This window comes from Phallusia mammillata, chromosome 5, assembly GCF_965637545.1.
Source record: "Phallusia mammillata chromosome 5, kaPhaMamm4.hap1.1, whole genome shotgun sequence".
NCBI classification, from domain to species: Eukaryota; Metazoa; Chordata; class Ascidiacea; order Phlebobranchia; family Ascidiidae; genus Phallusia; species Phallusia mammillata.
In genome coordinates, this window is record NC_137256.1 from 15,133,543 (window position 1) to 15,160,492 (window position 26,950).

A 26,950-nucleotide genomic window follows, 5' to 3' on the forward strand; every position below is an offset into this window, starting at 1 on the left:
ATAAAGGTGCACCAAGCGGAATAAAGGTGCACCAAGCTATATAAACGGGCACCAAGCGATCCTGAATATTTTAGATGCACCGTAAAAAGAGATCAACTTTACGCGTACCAAAAACTTTCTGTGACAAATCAAACAGTTTGTGGAAAATTTAGTTGTTTTGGGATTCAGTATTTAACAGTTCTGCGTTTCTGGCATATATTTCTGCTGTACATCAGGAAACTGCTAAATCTGTTTTAAACATGAAAAGGGTTTAAATGTGATGTTGTTACAAAACCTCACCCTAACTTATGTAGCACCAAACGCAGGGGCGGCTCGTGCATAGGAGCTGCGGAGCTGCAGCACTCCCTAGATCAGCGGTCCTTAACCTATTTCAACCTACCGAACCCCAACAAATTTCTGCAACCTTTTGTCGAATTCCAATACGGTACATATTTGTAACCGAAAAACGTCATTCATTTGTAATAAGCGAATTTCGAGACGAAACAGAAAAGGGAAGTTAAACGAAATTGAATGGCTCTTTTGTTGTTGCTTTACATCGACGATCCTACCGATTCTTGGCTTTGTTTTTGAAATACCAACTCTAAGGTCACTAGCTTGCACATGCAAGTCTGTTCCTTTTTTTGTATTTCTTCACACAGATAACCGGTCACGAATGGCATAAATATCTTAAGGGCAAATTTGACGATTTTGATTTGATGACACCAAAATGTGCAGATTTTTTGTGATGAATGTCTTCTTTTGAATCCAGGTTTCCTGAAGCTCAACGATGTCATTAATGTACCGATTATACTTACGTCTGCAGTTGCTATATCGAAGGTGCGGGGACTAGTGTGCGCGCGTGCTGTGTTATTGTTTACTTGAAAGCTTGTTATTTCTTCTGCTTCTCGTGGCTCGTATCGGTCGTCTGCAGTAGCGAGTAGGGTTTCTCAAATTTGCCACTTTGGCTTATCCCGGGATTCCGGGACAAAAACCCTAGTAGCGAGTAAGTTCATTATTACGATTCTTAACGCTTGCTGCATAGAGCCGACATGATCCACAAAAGATCAATTTAGTTCTTTTCTTTTATTCTGGTTACACAACACACATCAAGTCTCATTCATCTCAAGGAAAGGATACGATGGAAAAGAGCAAGATCAACAATAAACATTTGCTTTTAAACTGATACTCGTTTTTCGTGCAATCATTCCAGAACAGTACCTTCTTTTACTCACATCAGTTATTAGTTTGTTTTAAGTTAAACGCTTGCAAATATACGCAGCACTGCAATGAATTGCACACCTACAGCCATATTTTAACTTTTTGTACAATAATGCGTAATTTAACTACTTGAATTCATCATACGTCAAAATTTTGTCAAAAAAAGTTTTTTAATGTCAAACTTTGTCAAATTTTTCAATTTTTAGGTTACAATTTTTTTGGTAAAAAAATAATCACCCTAATTATAAGCTTTTATGAACAAGAAATAAACCTGAAATAAATGTAATGTAGTTGTTAAATTTGTCAGTTAAGATAGCAATAGAACACTTTATGGCTATTTTTTTGTGTGGCAATAATCTGTGATGAGTTATAAAATTTGTTGACAATACTGACTGTGAGTTGTGACTATAACTTATTCAAATGAAACATGACCATATTATTGGCTGAATAGAAAGTGTGTTAGTTAGTGGTCATTGTTGTAAGCATTTTTTCTTTGTTTTTGTCCAACCCAAAGACATTTGTGCAACATTATCACTGCATGTAATTGAATTTGGTCTGTAGCCGTGCAAGTAAACAATACACAAATGATACCATCTTTTGTTTACAAATGTGTACATTAGTGCATGACGAAAGTAACGTTACAAGTTGTTTATTATGGGTCCCCTTCCCTGAAGGGGACACATTGATTTTACTCAAATTGTGTTTTTTTTTCTTTCATTTTTCTTCTCCCCAAAGTTTGTCCAACTCGTTTTTCCATCAAATCCTTGATGGATTTGGATGAAATTTACACAGATGGTAGATGAAGTTATGTAGATATGGATCCCACTTTGTTTTTGTTGATAACCCCAGTATTTACCCCACTAGCCCCCTAAAATGGGTTATTTTCCCTGAAGTTTGTCCGACTCGTTTTTCTATCAAATGTTTCATGGATTTGGCTGAAATTTACACAGATGGTTGATGTAGTTATGTAGATGTGCATACCACTTTGTTTTTGTTGATAACCCCAGTATTTACCCCGCTAGCCCCCTAAAATGTTTTTTCCCCCAAAGTTTGTCTGACTCGTTTTGCCATCAAATGCTTGATGGATGTGGCTGAAACTTATACAGATGGTAGATATAGTTATGTAGATGTGCATCCCATTTTGTTTGTCCAGATAACCCTAGTATTTACCCCGCTAGCCCCCTAAAAGGGGTGAGTTTGTAAACAATGTCAGAATTGGCTAAAATTTGGATAGCTTGTATAGTATGCCATTTATAGGTGTCGATTATTCTGTTCAACCCTGTAGCCCTAACATTTACCCCACAAGCCCCCAAAGTGTAAAACGTCTGTGTATGTTACTGGGCAACACAAACAAAAGATTTCTGTGACACAATAGCCTTATAAGGGCAACTAGTTGTATGTTACTTGTTTGTGACTTTGTGGGTTGCTTGGTGGATGTTATTGCGCCATTGCAGTTCTGGGTTTGTTAACAGCCCTTTGACGTCAGAAACATTAACGGTTGTTGCTTAAAACACCTCTAGTGGTTGAAATTTTAAACGTTGGCAGATTGGACTGAAATTTTGCAGTACTATTGATTGAGTCATTGTGGTTTCCTACTTTTAAGTTTGTGTGTGTTGAACCTCCATTAGTTATCCTACTAGCCCCCTAAAATGAGTTTTTTAATTTAAATAGTTTGTACTCCATATAGCATATTAAATATGCACAGTACCAATCACTGTGTTTGTCTTCACAATACCAAACTTACTCATTGTTATCTATTGAAATGCATTATCTACAACTTTGCATGTGTGGGGACCCATGAGTTTTTGCTCGCAGAAACAACCAAGGTTATAAAAGACAGTGGTTGATATGGGACCCAGTATAAATATGTAAAGGAAGTATATTACCGTATTTTACGGACCATAAAGCGCACCCGATTATAAGGCGCACTGTCAATAAATTGCTTTGATTAGTTTTTTGTTCATACATAAGGCGCACCGGGCTATAGAACGCAACGTATTTTAAGGAGTATGGGTTATAAAAGTTTACTTGTTACGTAATAAATGTAAGCAAGTCACAATAGTACAATGAGCAAAAGAAAAAATGAGCCTAGTGAATATCACAGTTGCTAGTTGCTTTTACCGTAGTTTGTTGTGTAAGACGGTGGTTTATTTATGTAATAATAGTATCAGTACTGGAGTGTAGGCAATAAAGCACTACTTGATCCATACATTAGGCGCACCGGCTTATAAGGCGCACGATCAATTTATGAGGGAAAAAAAGGATTTAAATTGCACCTTATGGTCCGTAAAATATGGTAATCTTTTAAAATAGGGTATAGTGTATGTGCAAGGACAATAATTATGTGCTAAGCCACCCTTCTAGTTAATTTTTGTATTACTTGTTTTTCTACCCAAAAGAAATTTGCTTTTCGATGTATTGCCAACTTATATATGTTCTATATGAGCTAAAAACTTGGATCCCCCAGAAATTGTAGGCACAAGTCGCCACTGGTATTTATACATATTTTATACATATCATCTATTTAGGTATGAAGGAAGATGTTGGGTTAGTGGCTTGTTCAACCATGGTTGTGTTTGGAGTTTGCAGTTTATGGTGCTTATGGGAACAAGATCTGATACAGATAAACCAAACTCATCTCCAGAGTCTGGATCTCATCCTATTGTGAGGTAAGTGTTTTGATTGAGTTTGTTTATCAAACAAGTGTTGAATTATTTTGGATCCCTTTCCTGAAAGGGCTTCTCTAAAATATGCAATCTACGCACACTATGCAATCTACTAACAAATCTAAAGTAGATGTTGACGGTTAGGGGCTATTAGGGTTGGGGTGTGGGTTTGTTAACATGCCATATCATACAGTGAAAAGAAAGTATACATGCTGCTGACACAACATATCTGAATTTTTTGTAAAATCCACTATTTGTGGTATCTGAGATTAAATTATAGTAATATTTTTTTAATAACCCCACCTAGAACCTAAAAGCCCTAACCGTTTAAAAAAGTTGCATGGGTTTCATGAGTAGATTGTGTATATTGCGTATTCTAGAGGAGCAATTCCTGAATGGGACACATATTGTTTTTGTCCGTATTTTTTTAATATTTGTTGTCTAAGCTGGTTGTTCAATCTGATTGGTCAAGAAAGGGTGCTTTAATCTTATTTTAAATTTACACACATGTTAGTTAGTTAGTTATCTTGGATGACCCAAGAGTTGACACACAGACCCTCAAAATGTGAAATTTTACAAATAGATATGCTCACTAAAGTACATATCCAGTAGTTTCATTCTTTGTTTGTTGGTGTATTGTAACAGATTCTAAAGTATTTTGTTGGACTTCCATTTTCACCCCCTAACCCTGAAATATTTGTTTTTAGGTTTCCTATACCTGTAGGTCTATTTTAGTTAGGCATAGTAATGAATGGTGTGTTTGACTGTACAACACCAAACTTATTTATGATTGAAAGTCACCCAATCTAAACTGTGCACAGGGAATTTATTGACCTTTAAAATAGTTCATAGTGTATGCGCAATGATAAAATGTGCTAACCCACACTAATTATGGGTCCCCCTCAGGCAGTGGTTCCCAACCAGGGCCCATGGCCCCCCAGGGGGGCCACGAGCTGTGTTCCGGGGGGGCACGGGTGTAGATTCACAAGAAACACCCACTAAAATTCATTTTCACTTTACCGTATTTTACGGACCATAAGGCGCAATCTAAATCCTTTTTTTTCCTCATAAATTGATCGTGCGCCGGTGCGCCTAATGTATGGATCAAGTAGCGCTTAATTGCGTAGGCTACACTCAAAACCAGTACCGATACTATCATTATATAAATAAACCACCGTCTTACAGACTTGGACAACTAGATAATTCTAGTTGTCTAGTTGGGCAAATTAGAGCAAAATGGCGGTAATTCTAGTTCGAATCTAATTTAGAATTATCGAGTAAGCTCTAATTCTAATTCTAATCTAATTCACAGTTTTCCCAAAATCGCTAGTTTGTCCAACGGCACTTTTAGGCATGTGATCTGAGCATGCATTTTTTAACCAAAGCGCACAAAACCATGCAATTAACAAGACCAAATAACATCACTGAAACATGTTTATCAGTGAAATTTGGCACTCAGCTCCGTTTAAACAAGTTTTAGATGCACCGAATCGTATTGTTTTAAATGTGCAAATCTACAAGTTTAAATTTGAAACAAACTAAAGTTGGTTGGCTTAATTCTAATTCTAATTCTAATCTAATTTGCAAAAAAAGGAGATGCTCTAATTTTAATTCTAATCTAATTTGAAAACCCGAAAAAAAAATCTAGTTGTCCAAGTCTGCCGTCTTACACAAAAACTACGGTAAACGCAACTACCAACTGTGATATTCAGAGCCTTATGAGCTTTATACGGGACTTTACTGAGCTTTATACGGTAACCCATACTCCTTAAAATACGTTGCGTTCTATAGTCCGGTGCGCCTTATGTATGAACAAAAAACTAATCAAAGCAATTTATTGACAGTGCGCCTTATAATCGGGTGCGCTTTATGGTCCGTAAAATACGGTAACTTGATTCCCGAATTTAATCGACTATTTCACATACTATTTGTTTATAGTGAGTTTTATCACGCTCATTTACTCTATTAGACATGTTTAAGGCCAAAATTAATACCGCATTCCAACGCGAGATTGCTATCTACATTTTAAGGGGGCCACAGGTCCTACATGGTAACTTGAAGGGGGCCACGAGACAAAAAAGTTACTTTAAGGGGGCCATGGTCCACGAAAGGTTGGGAACCACTGCCCTAAGGGGACACATATTGTTTTTGTCTATGTTTTTTTTTATTTTTTTTCCTTTTTTATTTTTTAATTTTTTCTTGTTTTCCATTTGATCCCTCGGTTCACCACAGCCCCCCAAAACGTATAATTTTTAAAACGGCTATACTTGCTAAAGTACTTCATTAAGGAGTTGTATGCTTTGTTGTTTGGTGCAATATAAGGCATTTCAAAAAATTTTGTACCTTAAAAAAAGATTTACCCATTTTCACCCCTTAACCCTTTAACTGCGGCGGGTGCATAAATGCGCCCTGACACATGCCTGGTTCTAAACAGCGATAAAAATCGTATTAGTGCGGATATTTTTTACAACTGGGGTGTGTTTGAAAGCTTATGCACAGTGGCGCAACTAGCGGAAAATTCGGGGGGGCAGGCAACAAATTACCAATACGGCTTTCCCAAAAACGATTGTATTGCTAAGTGCGTATCACTGATTGGTCGAATGGTCCGACGCGTTTTTCCACTAATAATATAAAAAAAGCTGGGATTCGTCCTTGGATTGTATGGCTTTGAATGCCGTGAAAAAGTAACACTTGTAAGTCACAAAGTCCATTGCGATAGTATATTGACGTTTTAAACTAAGGCATTGTTTCGTAACATATAAACTCGTTTGACTGGGTGTTTACACGTTAACGTTTCGATCTGTCTACTAGTGCTGTACCATACTATGTGTAAGTTTCTCGTGATCTGCAATGATGGCTTTACATAGAGACGTGGACGTAAATTACAAACAAGTTGTTGAAAGATTTTTGGCTGAAGCTCCACGCCGATAAACATTTTATTTTTGTGTGTTTACATGTAAATACGTTTTCAAGTTCCAACAAAGATTGTTGTTGCGGTTATTTAGGATGTTGTATAAATACATCGCTGAAACTTCTTTTTTACCATCGCAATACATGCCGATGACGCGATGTATTGCTGTACCGGCGCCATGTTCTGTCATTTGAAAGTTATTTTTATCTTTGATGCGAACGAACGTGTTTTCGGCGCTTTACGAGAGCCGTTATATGCAATAACGCGAATAGAAAAGGGACCTGGCATGCCGACGAACCTGCCCCCCTAGTTGCGCCCATGCTTATGCATATTAGCTTCAATTTATTTGAAAAAAATGATATGTTAGTATTTGAAAAAAATTAATTACACTAAGGAGAAAGTCAAAATTCAGAAAAAACGTGTTTTTGGTTGATTAACACACAGCTGTTTGGAGTTTGTTTCAGGGCTCTGTAAGGGCATTGTGGCGATCTTTGTTTACAATTTGATGTGTGTTCAGCTGAATTGGGCTTGAAAGTGGGTAGTTTTGGGCAGTAAATTTGCCTTGGTTTGCTTGAATATACTGCTGTATCAGTCAGTTTAGCTTTACTATTCGTGGTGACAGCAGTTATTTATCAAGAAAGCAACTGTTGTAGAAACATTTTGACATAGGAAGTTTGTGGTTGCTGACCAATATTTTGATTATATCTGGCCCTCAACTGCATTTACATTGTCAAATGGTAGGAGGATTTGGCCTCATGAATGGACAACAAATACGGAAGAATCAGTGCAAAGTACCTTGGGAATGCTTGGAATTGTGTTTTTTCTGCTAACTTCTGTGAACTATATTTCAAACTTGCACATATTGTGGTGTAATGATACATAATAAACATCCCATGTACAAACACTTGTAAATGAATTATTTGTGTACAGGTATTTAGTAAACGTTTGAATAAGTCCGTAAATTGTCAGGATTGCCAAAAACTATTATTGAAAACAAGTTTCATACGCTCAAAAACATTAATTTTATCCTTTACTACAGAAAAATAAGCAACTAAAATTGATCATTATGACGTCATGAGCTAATTATTGACGTCATCGAAAAAACACACATCAAGTTTTGTAAGGAATTGTTTGTAAAACAACTTGGAACTAAAAATTGTAACGAAAAACACCGATAAACTGCAATTTTATGGAAAAATATAATTGAAATGACGTCATTTCATAAGTGATGACGTCATCGAAAATTTTTTTATCTTTAAATTGTAGAAAATTTTATACCCAACAACTTTCCCAAAGAAAGTTTTTGCCTATCTTTTATCGATTTTGCATAAAACCCTAAAGAGCAAGAGCATGTCTAAACATTAATTTTTGTCAAAAAGAATTGAGCAGTTAAAGGGTTAAACCCTAAAATATTCTGTCTAACGCTGGTTTGTTGAATGCGTTTGGTCAAGAAAGAGTGTTTTAAATTTATTCAAATTTGCACAGATGTTAGTTATACCCAGGGTTGCCATACCGTCCTTATTTTTAAGATTTGTCCTTATTTTGAAGGGCAATATCTGAGAAAAAGTTTTTGTCCTTATTTCTACGAACTGTCCTTGTTTTTGACTTGAGTCCTTATTTTGTCTTATTTTTAACAATTACAAATCAAATCCCTGCTAAAAGTAAACCTAGACCTGGGCTGTCGTGAGATGCACTACGTCAGGGGCGGCCAACTGGTCAAAGCCTAAGAGCCATATTTTTTATTGTGTTACCACAAAGAGCCACATTATACACATAAGCACATTTGTTAAATGGCTCGTCCCTTCCTCACACACAGAGACCTGTGCTTAGCCAGATCTATTCTAAATGTCGCACACTACCATAATAATGACACAATGTGACTTGTACAGACCACGGGCCACTCATTTTCAACAATAAATGGTCAGTGCAAACACTCTCACACAAAACTCTCATTTCAACGAATCCAGCAAACAAAAACATATGAATTAAAATACTCCTTTTTCTCATTCTATAAATGACGTGCGGTGAGATTCATTTCTGGTGAATTGCTAAAATCTTTTTTCACTGCCAATTTGAAGGCTAACTTAACAAAAATTGTTTACTTAAAAGATTTTCCCTGCTGAAAAAACTTGCGGTATTTTCATCTAACGCACATGTGCCCCAAGTGCAAAGTGGTGAAACTAAATTTATTGCGACGTCATTAATGCATTCACCAGTGGTGAATCACCACCAACAATCGCTCAATTCAAAGCCAAGAGAAACTGCCCATAAAATATAACGTTCATGATAACTCGAAAACAACGGATTGAAGCATTATTTACTTTAAAACACATTTGTTGTAAATATTGCTGTTGCTTTGTGTCTCATTCGCAATGTACGGAACAACGAGCAACCATTCATTGTTCACAATTGAATATATGCCATCATAATCAAGCAATTTGCCACATAAAGTTGCAGTTTTAAGGCAAGATTTGTGGCCATACCGATAATAAGTTTGTTCAAAAGCAAAATTGTTAAAGCTTTACTTTAAATTTGACGATTTTTGTACCAGATCGCCACATACTAACCAAAATATACACAGTGGCCCCAAACTTCGACAACAACTTAAGAGCCGCGGGTTGGCCACCCCTGCACTACATGTTTTCTACGAACAAGAAGTTATTCGAACTGGGCAGCGGAAATTTGGATCCGATGCGCAGAACGGATGCGCAAGACACGTCAGCTATATTAAGAGCGAGAGTTCAGTTCTCTACCTATTAGTTTCAATTCACAGTTTAATTAGCAGTTTCATCAAGATGGCTGCTGTTCACTTCAAACACGCTCCTTACGGACACAATGCTCTCATATCAGACGCTTGCTAGATCACCTGCTCGTTTGCTGTCACAATGTACCTTACACAAATCCGAAACATTTCTTCGCTATCGGGTTTGCTAGCTCATGCGCAGTGATACTCACCGGCAGAATAACATCCGGTTGTTCCCAAAGATGATCTTTTTTCTGAAATAATTTTACGTTTACGGACTTAAGTGAGAGTCAAAGTTTAGGTGCGTATTATACATGGGTACAGGCTTTTTTCCAGCATGACATGCCATTTTTAGGGTGCGTATTATGCACGGGGGCGCATTATGCACGGAAAATTACGGTAATAGTGCCAAAAGAATACGAACATTTTTTTTTATTATTGGGTTAATGCTTTCTAAAAATTTGTCCTTAAGAATCTAAAAATCACCACAACATTTCTTTACCGTAAATCCGCACAAACACGCGTGTGGGGACCCATTAGTTTTTGTTTACAAAAACAATCATATGTGTAGATCAAATGATGTGTATAGTAAATTGGTAAATATTATATAGAATATATAAAATGGAAGTATATCAGAAAGCCACTCTTCTAGTAAATATAGTAAATGGTATATGTGATGCATCGTTAAATATGATGTAGTATATATAAACTGGCAATATATAGGAAAACCAATATTCTAGTTTAATTTTAAAATTTGTGTGTGCTGAGAAAAGTGGCACCATTTAAAAATACAGTTAGATTGATTTGTTTGTAACTTTGTAGGGTGCAGAGGGGTTGTCCGACTGCCATTAAAATACCAGTGACAGATGACGATGATGACAGAACTGTATGTCGTTTTGGAAATAGTTTTGAAGAGTGTGGTGATATGTGTTTTGATTATGTCCATTTCAGCTTGCAACAGGTACAGTTAATATCTTTTTTGTTTTAGTGTTAACCCCTAAACAAAGGCTGTATTGACTCCTGTTATGAACCCTGTTTCATAAATTGAACTGGCAATGTTCTATCTATTGCGTTTTGTTACTTTAATTCTGCTTGTAGGAATATTCTTGATTTAAAAAGGCAGAAAATCATTTGTTCTTGTTGTTTGGGTTATGTTTTTTTGAGAAATTGGGTCTTTTTAAAATAATATTCTTGATCTTTTCTACACACAGAAACAAAGTTTAGCTCAAGTTCAGTAAATAAACTTCCTGATTTGTACCAATGTGTCTTCTGGGATCTTTGTGCCAATGTATGCAACGGAATTTAGCTTGTAGAAACAAATATTTTGTTGAATGGGTGGTAATGATAAGTACCTTTTAACATCAGTTAACGAACGTACTATTTTGTCACTTCACAATATGGGATGGGTACATTAGAAAACATGTGCTTACACAATTGATAACATAGGAACCAAACACTGCAATGGTACAAAATCTCTTTTTGAAACATACCTTTAAAATCAAGTTTATTTGACTGTTTCTGTAATGTAGTCAATTATTTTAATTGAGAGATGTTTTCAGAATCCATGCCAGCTCACATACACTGGAGGTGGAAGTAACACAACAGTGTCTGTTGTATTAATAATTGAAGATTATCCAAAACAGGACATCAGTATTTCAAATGGAGATTCATCTTTAAGCTTATCATCTAATGATGTTTTAAGCTATGTTCCTCTGCAGTTTTTGGTCAAAAGTATAACAAATGTTTTGTTCGTTTTAAAAATTACAATCATTTAAAATAGTTTGTGGAATTTAGTTTATGAATCATTGGAACCTTGTACTGCCAAACCAGAGTTTGTTGGGGATACAGCACCAGCAAATCAAGAAATTAGTGCTGTAATTGGCTCCCAATTTAGAACATCAGTGTTTGCAAAGCCTTCCACAAATTCACACAAGTAAGTATGTATACTTAGGAACACTATACATGAACTTAAAGAGTAATTTAATCAAAGCACATATGCCAGAGTACTTGTATGTATAGAATACGTTATGCAGATGTTTCAACAACCACTGTTGACATCATTACTTCGTATATATATATGTGTGAAGATTATTTATTTAAAGAAATCCACAACTACTCAAACTCTTTAGTATGTGACATAGTGGAGTATTGAAAAGGTGCATGCACTATAAAAGTTTAAAACATTTTACTATTGAGCTTTTTGTTTGTAGTGTTACAGATATTACATTCATCTTCCCATTTGGATCAGAAAAAGCAAAGCTTGAAGAGCTTGATGATAAGATTTTTAGAATGAACGTATCCTGGACACCAACACCTGAACAATCAGGCAGAAGCCTATTTTGTTTTACTGCAAAGGATTCGGCTGGGTAAGAGTTCCTTAAAAAAAACAATTAAAGGGTTACCTTTTGTTTTTAGTTAAATCCAAAGGTTAGTTTGTGGGTAAACTTAATTCATTGCTCACAAAATGTTAGACAAACAATCATGCTAATATTGAAGAAATACTGTTATATATTAAAGATATATCATGCCAAGTTAATATTGAAGTTGTTTTTTTAAAAACTAAAAACATACTAAACAGGGGTTTTACAATTTAAAATAGTTTTAGTGTGGACACCAGTTTGCCATCAGATCACATATTGTCTGGATGTGATTACTAAACTATGTGTTAATATTTTTGCGACATTAAAATTTACTTTTTAGATTGTCATCTGCTCAAAGATGTATCACATTAATGGTTGCAGGTACATATTCATTGTTTCATTTCTATACAGACTAACCTTACGATGTTGTTGGTAAATATGGTTGAAATTGGCAAAACATTTTTAAGCATTGCTAAGCCAATGATAAACGTTACAGCAACCTGTTGCGAATTGCGAACTAAACATTATTTTAAACATATCTTTTTTTGACTTTGACAAATGTTGCATTCTATGGAAAGTTTTTTTGGCTTTGAATTTAAGTTTTTGTGGTTGCACGCATTAGTGATATAAAGTGACATCTTTTTAATGTCCGCCACCTTGCATTTTTGTAAAATTTGGTGACTATGCTTATGTTGATATGCGTTCTGCTTCGTTTGTCTTGATAACTTCAGTAGTTACCCCGCTAGCCCCCTAAAATCGGTGAGGTTTCAAACAATGTCGGAATTGGCTGAAATATGGTAGCTTATATAATATGCCATTTATCGGTTTTGGTTGTTGTGTGCAAGCCTGTAGCCCCAACATTTACCCCACTAGCCCCCTAATGGGTGAATTTTTTGACAATGTTCAAATTTAATTTAATTTGGACACCTTGCAGAATTTGCTATTTATAGGTCGATTGTTGTGTTTTACTCCTTTGCCACTATTTACCCCTTCTTTTCTTTAAAATAAAACATTAAATATGACTAACTTCAAACATTGCATGAATTGAATCAGATTAAATCAGATTATAGTTTGTACATTTAATAGCTTGATTATTTAAGCCCGGTACTGACCCATAAGTTTCTGTCTGCAGAAACAAGTTTATGAAAGATGGTGGCTGATATGAAACTTATTATGGGTCCCCTTCCCTGAAGGGGACACATTGTTTTTGTCTATATATTTTTCTTTTTTTCCGTCAAACACGGACTTGTTCCCACGTTTTGGTCAAGAAAGAATGCTTAAATTTTTTTCAAATTTACACACATTATAGATATTGGTCTCAAGATGATCCATGGCTATACTTGCTAAAGTACTTCATTTAGGAGTTATATGCTTTGTTGTTTGGTGCAATATAAGGTATTTCAAAGAATTTTGTGCCTTAAAAAAAGATTTACCCATTTTCACCCCTTAAACCCCAAAATATTCGTTTCTGTCTAACACTGGTTTGTTGAATGCGTTTGGTCAAGAAAGAGTGCTTTAAATTTATTTAAATTTGCACAGATGTTAGTTATTGTTCCGAATTTGATCCTCCTTAAGTTTGACCCCGAATGACCCAGCGGTTCACCCACAGGCCCCCAAAACGAAAAAATTTAAAAACGGCTGTACTGACCCAAGTACATAATATGAGGGTTTCATGCTTTGTTGGTTGGTGCAATGTAAGCTATTATAAAGAATTTGACTTTTTATTGGATTCACCCATTTTTACCCCCTTAAACCCCAAAATAATAAGTTTTAGACCTGAAATACAAGCCCTAATGTGCTGAAATGTTGAACAATTTGTTTAGTTTTTAAAAATTTGCCTTAATCGGTCAAATACCGTATATACTCGCATATAGGTCGCAACTTTTTTCCTTTAAAAAAAAATATGGGTGCGACCTATCCGCTCGACATAAGTGCAAATCGCCACCAAGTCGGAACAAAATTGAAAGTTTTCGGCTATTGCAAGTACCGTATGTTCCGGTCGGCTTATTGGGCGGATATAACGTATTTATTCGAGTATAACGCACAAAATTTCATACTAATTTTCAATAAAAAATTAAGGGTGCGCGTTATAGACGCGAATTGTAGTGGAAATGTGCTATCGAATATGGGTGCATGCGCTCGTGCACACACATACCAATGCGAGACAGTTTCATGAGCGCACACGCACATGCGTCAGCTCAGCGTGCGTTGGATTTTCCCGCTTTGTTGAGAAAACATAGTTTTGCAGTTTCAATGCAATGCAGTTCATAGGTAAAAAACAACCAATTGCACCGGTTATTTATGCAAAAAAGCTAAGGGTTTTTAAATTCCTAGATTTTCAGTGCGACTTATGTGCGAGTCAACTCTAAATTACACTTTTTTAACACAAAACTAATAGTGCGACCTATGGGCGAGTATATACGGTAGTTACTTTTACAGCCCACAATATGTGTACACTGTCAGTCAGATAGAAGTCTGAACTCTCAGATAGAAGTCTGAAGGCGGGTGAATGCAGCGGGAGTGTTCAGCTTGACGTCTGGACGGACGTTTTACGAGACAGTCATGTTGTTGATTATATATCAGCTGTTTTTGCGCAGCTATGCTATGTCGTTTTATTAAGTTATTAGGCACATTTTCAGTTTTGGAAAATTGTGTTTGAAAGCTGCCCTTGAACGACAATATCAAGGTCAAAGCATGAGATTAAATTGAAAGTATTTTTACTGTTTTTTTGTAGTTATATGAAAATAATGATGCAAAAAGAATACGGACAAAACTTTTGAAGTTGGGTTAAGGCTAAAGTTGGTTAACTTTTTCCTTAAGAATCTAAAAATAACCAGGATGTTTGTTTACCGTAAATCCGCATAAACACGCGTGTGGGGACCCATTCGTTTTTGCTTGCAAAAACAATCATATGTGTAGATCAAATGATGTGTATAGTAAATTGGTAAATATCTAACAATGATTGTGCCCTATTTTTACTGTTACCAAATTGCATATGCATATGTGCGGGGACCCATTAGATTATGCTTGCAGAAACAATTATGTTATAAAGTGCCAGGAAAAAGATAGGGATCCAATGAAATGTAGGTGGCAAACATATATCCATTATAAATATAGTAAAAGGTATATGTGATACATCGTTAAATATGATGTAGTATATATAAACTGGCAATATATAGGAAAACCACTATTCTAGTCATAAATTATGTATATGGAATATATTGACATTTAAAAAAAGGTTATAGTGTATATGCAAAGGCAAAATGTGCTAAGCCCTCTAGTCTTTTTATGTACCTCTGTTAACGGGATGTAAAGGATTCAATATTCTACTGTGACCTAGCTTAAACAAGTGATTGTCAACACCATTTATTTTGGCCAAAATAAACTTGTCAAACTAACTCTTTGGTATAGAATTGGATTTTGTACAGTCTTAAATGATTTTACTTGAAATCTTGTCAGAAATTTTAAATAACAGCTTCTATAAACACTATAATAACTACTTCAAACAGATTCAAAAAAGAATTTTGGTTGCCATTTTGCCTAAATCTGAAGGTTCATCACAACTACCAAATATTCTAAGATATTTGTAATGTAATTATCACTTGAGACAAGCTCAGTGAGACACAGCCTATTTATTGCAGTTGCAAGTTTTAATAGTTTCATACAGAGGGGGTTGCACCCCCTAAAAATGCTACTGACTGTTGAAAGTACCAAGGCAAAAAAGAAATTAACTAGGTGGGACACATTTTTTCAATGTTTGTTTCTGTGTAGGTGCAACCTCAGCATGCAGCATTGGGAACGGTGGATGCTCAGATATATGTTCCGCTTCTGATTCCACCTATTATTGTAGCTGTTCACGGGATTGTTGGCAGCTATCTTCTGATGGACGCACTTGCAAACGTAAAGTATTAGTACTACAAACATAACATGTTACATGGTAGATTTAGTACTGGCTTGTCATCTGTGTGCCATTCTACTCATAATTTAGTAAGCCAAGCTATTGTCAACATTAGATAAGATATTATTCTTAATTGTAACCATGACTTTCTAGTAGTGAAACTGAGTTGTAAACATTGAATAAATATTTTTGTAAAGTTTGCTTGTTGGCTTAACAAATTTTACCTCCAATGTGCTTAAAGCATGTGGAACCAACAATAAAATGCTCAAATTACACTGTACTTTTCTGGTTATGAGATGCAGTGTATTTGGAATGTTTGACAATGTTAAAGCATTTTTGACACTGCTAAGTGACACTTGTTTTTTGATATTTATAGCAAATTTGGAAATTGAGTGTGAGTCAAATAGAATGAATGTTTTGGTGGAAAAATGTGCAGCAGAACAGAGAACAGTAACTATTTCACAAATTCCTGAAGGAGAAGTGGAAGAAAATTGTGTCGTTACAACTGATGATGTTAATCATCAATTTTCCTTTTCCTTTGGTGAATGTCAAACTACTATAACGGTAAGTCAAACTGTTAATTAAGGGGTGTTTTTTTCCCTGAAGTGGACACATTGTTTTTGTCCATTATTTTTTTTATTTTGTGTCTAACGCTGGCTTGTTTAAGAAAGAGTGCTTAAAACATATTCAAATTTACACATGTTAGTGAGCTATCCAAAGTTGATACTTCTAAAGTTTGACCTGGAATGACCCAGGGGTTCACCCACAAACCCCAAAACGTGAAATTTAAAACCTGCAATCTTACTTAAGTGCAGGAGTTTCATTTTTCATTTAAGCTCAATCGGCCAAATGGTTACCTTTATTCCCATAAAATGTATTCACTGAACAGTCAGATAGAAGTCCCAGTGGAGTGCTGATTTACAATTGACTGATTTACAATTAAATTTGAATAGGCAGTTTAATGCAGACCGGGTGGTCTCTGCTTGATGCATGGACAAAGTTATCACATGCATTTGTAATTTTAGCGAAGGTTTCAAACCTTAGATGTAAATTAAACTGGATAAATAGTATTTTTTTATATGTCCCTTTGTTATATGTCAGGCAAAATGTTGCTTAACTTAAAGGTCAAAAAATGAACTGGATGTTTTAGAAAGCCACGATTAATGGTCATTATCAGCTTGACCGCCGAATCATGAGAGGTAAACTTGTAGATATATCAAAAACCTGTAAAAGCAATTTTCCGTCGCAATTTAGGTTATTTATGATTTTACTGAAATTGTTTGTTTTTTTCTTTGTTTTTATTCTTTTTTTTTCTTCCCAAAGTTTGTCCGACTCGTTTTTCCATCAAATGTTTGATGGATTTGGCTGAAATTTACACAGATGGTAGATATAGTTATGTAGATGTGGATCCCACTTTGTTTTTGTTGATAACCCCAGTATTTACCCCGCTAGCCCCCTAAAATGGGTGTTTTTACCCAAAGTTTGGCTGACTCGTTTTTCCATCAAATGTTTGATGGATTTGGCTGAAATTTACACAGATGGTAGATATAGTTATGTAAATGTGCATCCCACTTTGTTTTTGTGGATAACCCCAGTATTTACCCCGCTAGCCCCCCAAAATGGGTGAGTTTTTAAACAGTGTCAGAATTGGCTGAAATTTGGATTTCTTGTACAGTATGCCATTTATAGGTGTCGATTGTTGTGTTCAATCCTGTAGTCCTAACATTTACCCCACAAGCCCCTAAAGCAGGGGTGGGCAAACTACTGCATGCGGCAAAGAAGTTCTTGCGGCCCGCCAAATGTTAGTAAATTTTCAAAAGAAAGTTACCGAGCAACGCTGAATAGTATTATAAGCACAGGCGAAGAGTTTTAAAAAATACCGGGGGTGCGACTTGCCGCTACCTATACCATGTGCAGTATCTGAACCCGTACCATACTTAGGAACTAAACACGGATACTTTTTACGTGCTTTAGCCTGTTGTTTCTGCCAAGTTCCTATGCAAATTGTCACTTGAAATAATTTCTTCGTTCGATAAAAGTAAATAAAAGTTTGGTGAGCGATTCACGTTTTTACATACAGCCCACTTTGCACTGTTGACGCGAAACTTTGGTCACTTTGGATCAAGTTTAGGTCTTTGCAGTACTTTGCAAACGGACAAAAAATAGCTTCAGAATCGTTAACACAGACCCGCACAACACTTAAAGATGGATACTAAATGCGGCTCGCACTGTTTAATGTTGGCGCAAGGAAGTTATTAACAAAACAACGTGCTTGTTTATTTTGAAACAATTACAATTGTAGCGTTTCAACCAATGTTTGCCCAATCAAGTGACAACAAATTTATGTTTATAGCTGAAAATGCTACGTTAATATTTGGGCTAAATCAGGCATGCACAACCTGCGGCCGTATGGCCACATGCGGCAGCGGAGACAAGTTTCTGCGGCCATGACCATGTTTATTAAAATACATGCACTGGAGGCCGTGACGTAACTAAAACTATTTTGCCAAATATTATAAATTTTAAACTGCTAAAAACAGATTTCGTGTGACTGGAAAATAGATTACCAGCCTATTAACTATATTCGGTGCCTGTTTATCCGCTTAAAAAACAGGCACAGCAATCGTCACAATACCGATTATGAAGTCATAAACAATTAGCTTCGTTTAGCTAAACTTATGCACCAAGTTAAAAACTATTAATCTGAGCATTTTAGGTGGCTTTAAATGGTATATATATATATATATCATATAAACCTAATTCTTTACACCAGTTATTTTAAAACAAAAACAAGCAAGCAATTGGCGGCCGTTGCTAGTGAAATACTATGCCGCTATGCGGCCCGATAAGATTTAGAACTTTTGAATGCGGCCCTTGCACTGAAAAGTTTGCCCACCCCTGCCCTAAAGTGTAAAACGTATTTGTATGTTATTGGGCACCACAAACGAAAGATTTCTTTGGCGCAATAATGTTACAAGGGCAACAAGTTGTATGTTATTGGCGTAATAATAAACAAAAGATGCCATGGCAGTTAGGGGCTTGTTAACAGCCCTATGACGTCAGAAACATTAACGGTTGTTGCTCAAAACACCTCTAGTGGTCGAAATTTTAAACATTGGCAGATTGGGCTGAAATTTTGCAGTACTATTGATTAAGTCATCGCTTCCCAACCAGTGGGCCGCGGCCCACTGGTGGGCCCCGACGTTCTCTTTGGTGGGCCGCGAAGCTTTTCAAACTATTACCATACCAAATATAAGTTTAAAAAATACACAGTTCGTGATAGTGTACTTTCAAGTTCTCAAAAATATGATACTACTCATACTCACTATGAAAGTCGTATTTCACGTTATACAAAGCTTATTGTTACACAATCAACTGCAATTGTCGCGTCACAACAGAACTTGCAATAGTTGTAAAATCTTAATGCGGGAACTCTCTTTGTTAGCTTTATTTAGTCTTAGTGTCGCTACAAAATGGATAGTTTTTTAAAACGAAAAAGCGAGGAAGGGGAAGAAAATAAAAAAAAGTCCGGAAAGTTGTAGTTAGAAAATATGATCCAGAATACATCAAGTATGGTTTCATAAAGGCAGGAAGTGAATCTGAGGCAAAAGCACAATGTGTTGAGTGCGCAAAGATATTGTCCAATGAGGCACTAAAACCATCAAAGCTCAAAAGGCACTTGGACACACACCATCCGCACAGAGCAGCGAAGTGCAAGGAATATTTTGAGAGAAAAAGAGACGGTTTGCAGGCACAGCAGCGAGTCATGACTTCATTTAGCACGCAATCAAAGTCAGCATTGAAGGCTAGTTATATGGTGGCTGCTCGTGTTGCTCGCTGCAAGAAGCCATTTACTATTGCAGAGGAATTAATTCTTTCTTGTGCTATTGATATGTGCCGAGAAGTACTGGGCACATCTGCTGCATCTAAACTTGAGTCGATTTTACTGTCCAACAACACAATTACGAGACGAATTATTGAAATGAGTGCTGACATAGAATGTCAGCTGTTGGAAGGGATTAAGTCTAGTCCTTATTATTTCATACAGTTGGATGAATTCACTGATATTTCCAACAAAGCTTTGTTACTTGTATTTGTACGGTACTGTGCTGATGGTAATATTCATGACGACCTATTATTTTGCCAAGAACTTCCTACTCGAACAACTGCTGATGAGGTATTTCGTTGCCTTGACACCCACTTTGCTAACAATTCTATTGATTGGAACTGTGTAGGTGTGTGCACAGATGGCGCTGCATCAATGACTGGGGTACATCATGGCGTTGTAAAACAAATCCAAGAGAGAGCGAGACAAGCCAAATGGACTCACTGCTTTTTACACAGAGAAAACCTCGCTACAAGGCAGATGTCGCCCGGATTACATGATGTCATGTCTTTAGCTGTAAAAACTGTGAACTACATTAAGAAGAATGCGCTGCACTCGAGATGTTTTGCTGCATTGTGCGACAGGCTTGATTCAGAACACTTACAGCTCCTGTACCATAGTGAGGTTAGGTGGCTTTCAAAGGGTCGCATTCTTAATCGTCTTTTTGAACTGAAACGTGAAGTGCACATATTTCTCCAGGATCAGCATTCACCTCTGGCTGAACATTACATTAACAATAACTTTTGTGCAAAACTGGCCTACCTTTCCGATATATTTGACCAGTTGAATCAGCTTAACGTGTCAATGCAAGGTAGACACAGCTCAATATTTTTAGTTGCCGATAAAATAGAGGGGTTTAAGAAAAAGATAAGTCTCTGGAAAAGAAGAGTGGAAGATAAACGGCTTGATATGTTCCCTCTGCTTAGTGAAAACCTCAAATCTGTCCCCCATGTGGACATCTCTGAAATCATAATTCATCATTTGGCCGAACTTTCAAAAAAATTTGACCACTACTTTCCAGAGGATCCACGTCCTGGAAACCTTTGGATTCTGAATCCCTTTGCTGTTAATTCTGCATCGGAGGATGTTGCCCTGTCCGTAGAACTTGAAAATAAACTAATTGAACTGTCCGAAGATAGTGCTTTCAAGTTTCAATATCAACAAGTAGATCTTCCTTCTTTTTGGATTCTGGCAATCAAGGAATATCCTTCCTTGTCAGAGCGTGCGATTAAATTTCTTTTGCCATTCACCACCACATATCTTTGTGAGCCAGGGTTTTCAACTATAACTATAATGAAATCGAAGACACGAAACAGTCTTAACACTGACACACTAAATGCTGCGTTGCGTGTGAGCTTGTCTCCTATTAAACCCCGACTTGATCTCATAATATCAAATCACCAAGCTCAGGCTTTACATTAGTATTGCTTGGATGGTTACGATTTTTCTTTCTTAATTTATGTTGTTTTTCCATTGTGGTTTTATCGCAATATTAAACGGTGGTCCGCCAAAAAAAAAATTTTTTTTGAAGTGGGCCGAGAGCTGGAAAAGGTTGGGAAGCACTGGATTAAGTCATTGTGGTTTTTATATATTTTTTAGTTTGTGTGTCGAACCCAATTAGTTACCCTACTAGCCCCCTATAATGGGTCAGTTTTTTAAAACGTTAAATAGGACATACTTCAAACAATATCTGGGGTGAATCTAATTTTATAGTTTCTATTCTACATAGTATTATTATTTAAGCCCAGTGCCGATCACTGTGTTTTACCTTACAACACCCGACTTTCTCATGGTTATCTCTTGAATTGCATTATTTTCAACTTTGCATGTGTGGGGACCCATGAGTTTTTGCCTGCAGAAACGACTCAGGTTATAAAAGACGATGGCTAATATGGGGCCCAATACAAAATAATCATAGGAAATATATTATTGTTTTAAAATAGGTTATAGTGTAAATGCAACAACAAAATGTGCTAAGCCACCCTTCTAGTTTTGATTTATAAATTTGAGAAGCCATACTGGAGTTATGTATGAATTAAGCAAAACATTATGGTTAAACACTAAGGACTGTGTACTAATGAAAACTGTCAAATAGTCATTAACAGTTGCTCAGAGTTTCCACAGTGCGAGCTTACTGCAGGTCAATAGTATATGTTTTGGGAAACTAGGTTAAGTAAAGAACAATTTTTTTATTTTTTAAAATCTGGGATTGAATAGCAATATTGATGTCAAAGCTATGAGAGATAAAATTCGCAGAGGGTTGGAAATATTTTCTACCGTTGTTTACTACTTTTGTAAATATATGACAATATAATGATTTAGAAAGAATTTTAATGAAACCTTTGAAGTTTAGTTTGATGCTTTCTACTAATATATCCTTAAGAATCTAAAAATTACCAGAACATTTTATTAGCGTAATCAATTCCCATAAACAAAGAATGGGGACCTATTTGTTTTTGCTTGCAAAACAATGGTATGAAATCATATGGTCAAACAGTGTGTACAGTAAATTGGTTAAGAGGACATAGAATATGTAAAAAAACGTATGGGAAAGCCACCTTTCTAGTTAAATATTGTCTTGTTAAAATCACCCAACTGTGACAAGGGTTTTCTTAAGAAGACAATATTTAAGGGTTGCATTTCTGCTTTTAGTAGTAATCATATTATGGGTATTGTTTTTGTCTGTATTTTTTCTTCTTTTTTTCTCAGTAGGTTACTCATTTAGTATTATATTTGAAAGTTTGCCTTAATCAGCCAAATAGTAATGGCAAAACGGTATTGTTGATCACTAAGGATTGCATGCTATTGAAAACTGTGTCAAAAGGTCAAACAATCTTTCGGCGTCTGTGCCGTTATTACAGGTCAATGGTACTCGTTTTGCGAAACAAAGTTAAGTAAAACACAATTTGTTATGTATACCTTTGTAGAAAGGCTTTCTGAAAAAGGTTTCTAAAAAAAGTATTTTTTTTCGTTCTTTTTTACTGTTTTTGTAATTATATGAAAATAATGATGCAAAAGAATACGGACAAAACTTTTTTAATGTTGGGTTAATGCTTTCTAATAATTTGTCCCTAAGAATCTATAAATAACTGCAACATTTGTTTACCGTAAATCCGCACAAACACGCATGTGGCGACCCATTCATTTTTGTTTACAAAAACAATCATATGTGTAGATCAAATGATGTGTTATTGTAAATTGGTAAATAGGATATAGATATAAAATGGAAGTATATTAGAAAGCCACCTTTCTAGTTTCAATAGGTTATGTTGATGGTGCTTTTCTAAATGGGAAACTGTTTACTAATATACTTTGAATGGATGTAGTGTGGATACCCATAGCTAGAGGTGTTCACAATTCCTTTTTTGTTTATGTCAGCGGTGTTTTCATTTAATGAATGCATTGTCACCCTGAAGGCTCGTTCACACCGGACGTAGCTTAGCGAAGTTGGGCTAAGTTGAGCGAAGGGGGTGTTTACACTGGACGTAGCATAGCGAAGTTGGGCTAACAGCCAACTTCTGTAGGAAATGTCATGTACACAAAACAAAGTTTGCCAAATGAATACATGCCATTGAATGTTTATCTGTCAATAAATAACTTCATATTTATTTCACTACACTTTGAATTAATTGACATTATTTGTCATATTCCCTGTACATATGCTCATGTTTACTGTACAGTAGTAAAATATTTGAATCACAAAATGCATGAGGAAGACGTTTTGTCATGATTTTTTCTTTGATACATCTTGCTATATGCTGATTCTATGTGTCATTAAACATATGTTACCAGATCTAACTACTGTTTTGTAAGTAGAATTTCTGTCCTGTTCTTATTGAATACCTGCTTTTTTATGCAAAACTTTATGGTAACTTTTCATTTATAACCTGAAAACAAAATGCCATAGCCAGAAACATTTTATTGGGATCAAAACGAACAACAAACCATTTGAAATACAGCATATTTTTTGTTTTTTATTGGCATAGTAGTGTTATGTTTTAATTTAAAACCAGTACACTTCACAACATGGGCCTTGATGTAGGCTTAGTTCCACCTTCCTTGTTCAAGAAATGACACTTCATCAGGATCTTGAGTTACATCTAAATAACAACACTCTAGTTTTGAAGAATATTTAAGTGTAAAAGATTATATTGGTATAGTATTTATACATAATAAAACAACTTTTTATATAGTATTTTCTTCTACTGTACATAACATCCAAAACTAGGCCACAAAATTTACCAACAGTCGATAGGAAAACATGTGAATGTCAAGGCAAAAAGTAAACTACTGCCAATATTTTAAAACATTACAAAAGTGATACTGATTAGTGATACTGATATAATTTAAACATGTTACTACACAATACAAACTACATATGGTATTGGTAAATCCAATCAAGCCAGACATAGGAATCCATAATCATCCGGAACCAGAAAATTACAGCTTCAGTTACACACATTAAAACTAGTTTTTCCTAATTAAAAAAAGGTTTGTATTGACAAAATACCTGGCTTATATTACAGATAGATGTCTTCATTGTACCTGCTACACAAAACATAAGTTTTCATGACTATATATCACACACAACTTTTCTGTTAACTGCAGGTCTCCTCACGAACACATCTTAGTTCACTATAGTGAATATACGTTTATTATTTAAATTATGGGTCCCCTTCCCTGAAGGGGACACATATTGATTTTACTCAAAATGTTTGTTTGTTTTTTCTTTTTTTTTGTTCTACCCAAAGTTTGTCCGACTCGTTTTTCCATCAAATCCTTGATGGATTTGGATGAAATTTACACAGATGGTAGATGTAGTTATGTAGATGTGCATCCCACTTTGTTTTTGTTGATAACCCCAGTATTTACCCCGCTAGCCCCCTAAAATGGGTATTTTTTCCCCGAAGTTTGTCCGACTCGTTTTTCCATCAAATGTTTGATGAATTTGGCTGAAATTTACACAGATGGTAGATATAGTTATGCAGATGTGCATCCCACGTTGTTTTTGTTGATAACCCCAGTATTTACCCCGCTAGCCCCCTAAAATAGGTATTTTCCGCCGAAGTTTGTCCGACTCGTTTTTCTATCAAATGTTTGATGGATTCGGCTGAAATTTACACAGATGGTAGATGTAGTTATGTAGATGTGCATCCCACTTTGTTTTTGTTGATAACCCCAGTATTTACCCCGCTAGCCCCCTAAAATGGTTTTTTCCCCCCGAAGTTTGTCTGACTCGTTTTGCCATCAAATGTTTGATGGATTTGGCTGAAACTTATACAGATGGTAGATGTAGTCATGTAGATGTGCATTCCACTTTGTTTTTGTTGATAACCCCAGTATTCACCCCGCTAGCCCCCTAAAATGGGTATTTTCCCCCGAAGTTTGTCCGATTCGTTTTTCTATCAAATGCTTGATGGATGTGGCTGAAACTTATACAGATGGTAGATACAGTTATGTAGATGTGCATCCCACTTTGTTTGTCCGGATAACCCTAGTATTTACCCCGCTAGCCCCCTAAAAGGGGTGAGTTTGTAAACAATGTCAGAATTGGCTAAAATTTGGATAGCTTGTAAAGTATGCCAATTATCGTTATTGCGCCATTGCAGTTCGGGGGTTGTTAACAGCCCTTTGACGTCAGAAACATTAACGGTTGTCGCTCAAAACACCTCTAGTGGTTGAAATTTTAAACGTTGGCAGATTGGACTGAAATTTTGCAGTACTATTGATTGAGTCATTGTGGTTTCCTACTTTTAAGTTTGTGTGTGTTGAACCTCCATTAGTTATCCTACTAGCCCCCTAAAATGAGTTTTTTAATTTAAATAGTTTGTACTCCTTATAGCATATTTAGATATGCACAGTACCAATCACTGTGTTTGTCTTCACAATACCAAACTTACTCATTGTTATCTATTGAATTGCATTATTTTCAACTTTGCATGTGTGGGGACCCATGAGTTTTTGCTCGCAGAAACAACCAAGGTTATAAAAGACGATGGCTAATATGGGACCCAATACAAAATAAGCATAGGAAATATATTTATGTTTTAAAATAGATCATAGTGTATGTGCAAGGGCAATATGTGCTAAGCCACCCTTCTAGTTTTACATATGTTTCAAATTGACTACAATTTGTTTCAAAACACTTGCTTCAAATTCAAGCAGGATTTTTATCCATGAAAAAATAACGTACTAGTTTTACATTTTTTTTAAACAGCCAACCGTTCTTTTTTACTGATAAACAAAAAGTCTTTACTTTTAAACCTTCACCTAGCCTACTGTACAGTTTTCGGCAAAGTTTCTGGCAAAAATTTACGACTGTACGCACACGAAACCTCGACGAAGTTGAGCGAAGGCTGCGTCCTGTGTGAACAGTCGCATTGAAATCCATTGTGGCGAAAGGTTCGCCCAACTTCGCTACGCTATGCCAGTGTGATTGGGCCTTAATCCAATAATGTTAAGTACACTAAGGTTTGCGAAACAAAGTTCCCCAGAACAGTTTTAGTTTGCAAGTGATTTCTGCTTTTGTATTTGTGTATGAAGCACATTTTAAGAATACTCTGCATCTAGGAAGACTTTTGGACTATAACTTATCACAATGAGATAAGACTATGGGGTGATACTTCAAGAGATGGTGAAACTCAAAATCCAAACTCACCAATCACACGTGGTGCATGGTAAGTGGTAGTATTAACATTGTAAAATAGAACATTTGTGTCTGCATTTAATCTCATATTTACCAGTTTTTACTATTGATTGCAGGTTTTATGTCCCAGTTTCATGTGAATTTAGCAAGTTTGGAAATCTTACAGCATCCTTCCAACCTGTTGACAGACAAATTAATTTAGTCCATGTTCCCCAAATGGGATCATTTTCCTTTTTGATGGAATTTTATCCTAACGATACTTTTGAGGTAACCACATTGTTGCTTACTCTTCAAACCATTTTAACAGACCTGGGACTTTATGGACTGTGGGCAACATCTGGCCTGTTGTGTGTCCCCATCTAGCCAGCTTTAGGTCAAGTAAAAATAACATAAATCCAAAAATAGACCTATTGCTATGCATGAAATACAGCAGTGTTGCCATAAAATGTTACTGTTGATTCAGGCCTCAAACTGACACCTTTTAATAAATAAGTGCCCGCCTTTGCACTAGTGGAAAATTGAACACTCATACTTTATTGTATCAGAAAATCAGTTGCAAATTTTTGGAGTGTCAGCTTACAAAAAAAATATTTCATAGCACTGCATACTGAAACAATACTAAATAATGTTATTTATTTGTGCT

At 35.9% G+C, this 26,950-nt stretch overlaps 1 protein-coding gene across 2 annotated transcripts in view; it reads left to right on the top strand.

The window, feature by feature from the left end:
• Positions 1 to 701: 701 nt before the first annotated feature.
• The window catches only part of LOC145227691 (uncharacterized), a 33,440-nt gene continuing 7,191 nt past the window's right edge, over positions 702 to 26,950 (top strand). Inside the window, exons 1-11 of one of the 2 annotated variants that reach the window (XM_080092576.1) lie at positions 702 to 816; positions 3,726 to 3,866; positions 10,340 to 10,478; positions 11,077 to 11,248; positions 11,312 to 11,450; positions 11,728 to 11,883; positions 12,218 to 12,258; positions 15,649 to 15,777; positions 16,152 to 16,339; positions 26,232 to 26,338; positions 26,424 to 26,574. In XM_080092576.1, the coding sequence (XP_079948702.1) occupies positions 767 to 816; positions 3,726 to 3,866; positions 10,340 to 10,478; positions 11,077 to 11,248; positions 11,312 to 11,450; positions 11,728 to 11,883; positions 12,218 to 12,258; positions 15,649 to 15,777; positions 16,152 to 16,339; positions 26,232 to 26,338; positions 26,424 to 26,574 (1,413 nt within the window). In that variant the 5' untranslated portion in view covers positions 702 to 766. Of the gene's footprint in view, positions 817 to 1,532; positions 1,592 to 3,725; positions 3,867 to 10,339; positions 10,479 to 11,076; positions 11,249 to 11,311; positions 11,451 to 11,727; positions 11,884 to 12,217; positions 12,259 to 15,648; positions 15,778 to 16,151; positions 16,340 to 26,231; positions 26,339 to 26,423; positions 26,575 to 26,950 lie in introns of those variants that run through there. The other variant, XM_080092577.1, reaches the window with a different exon arrangement.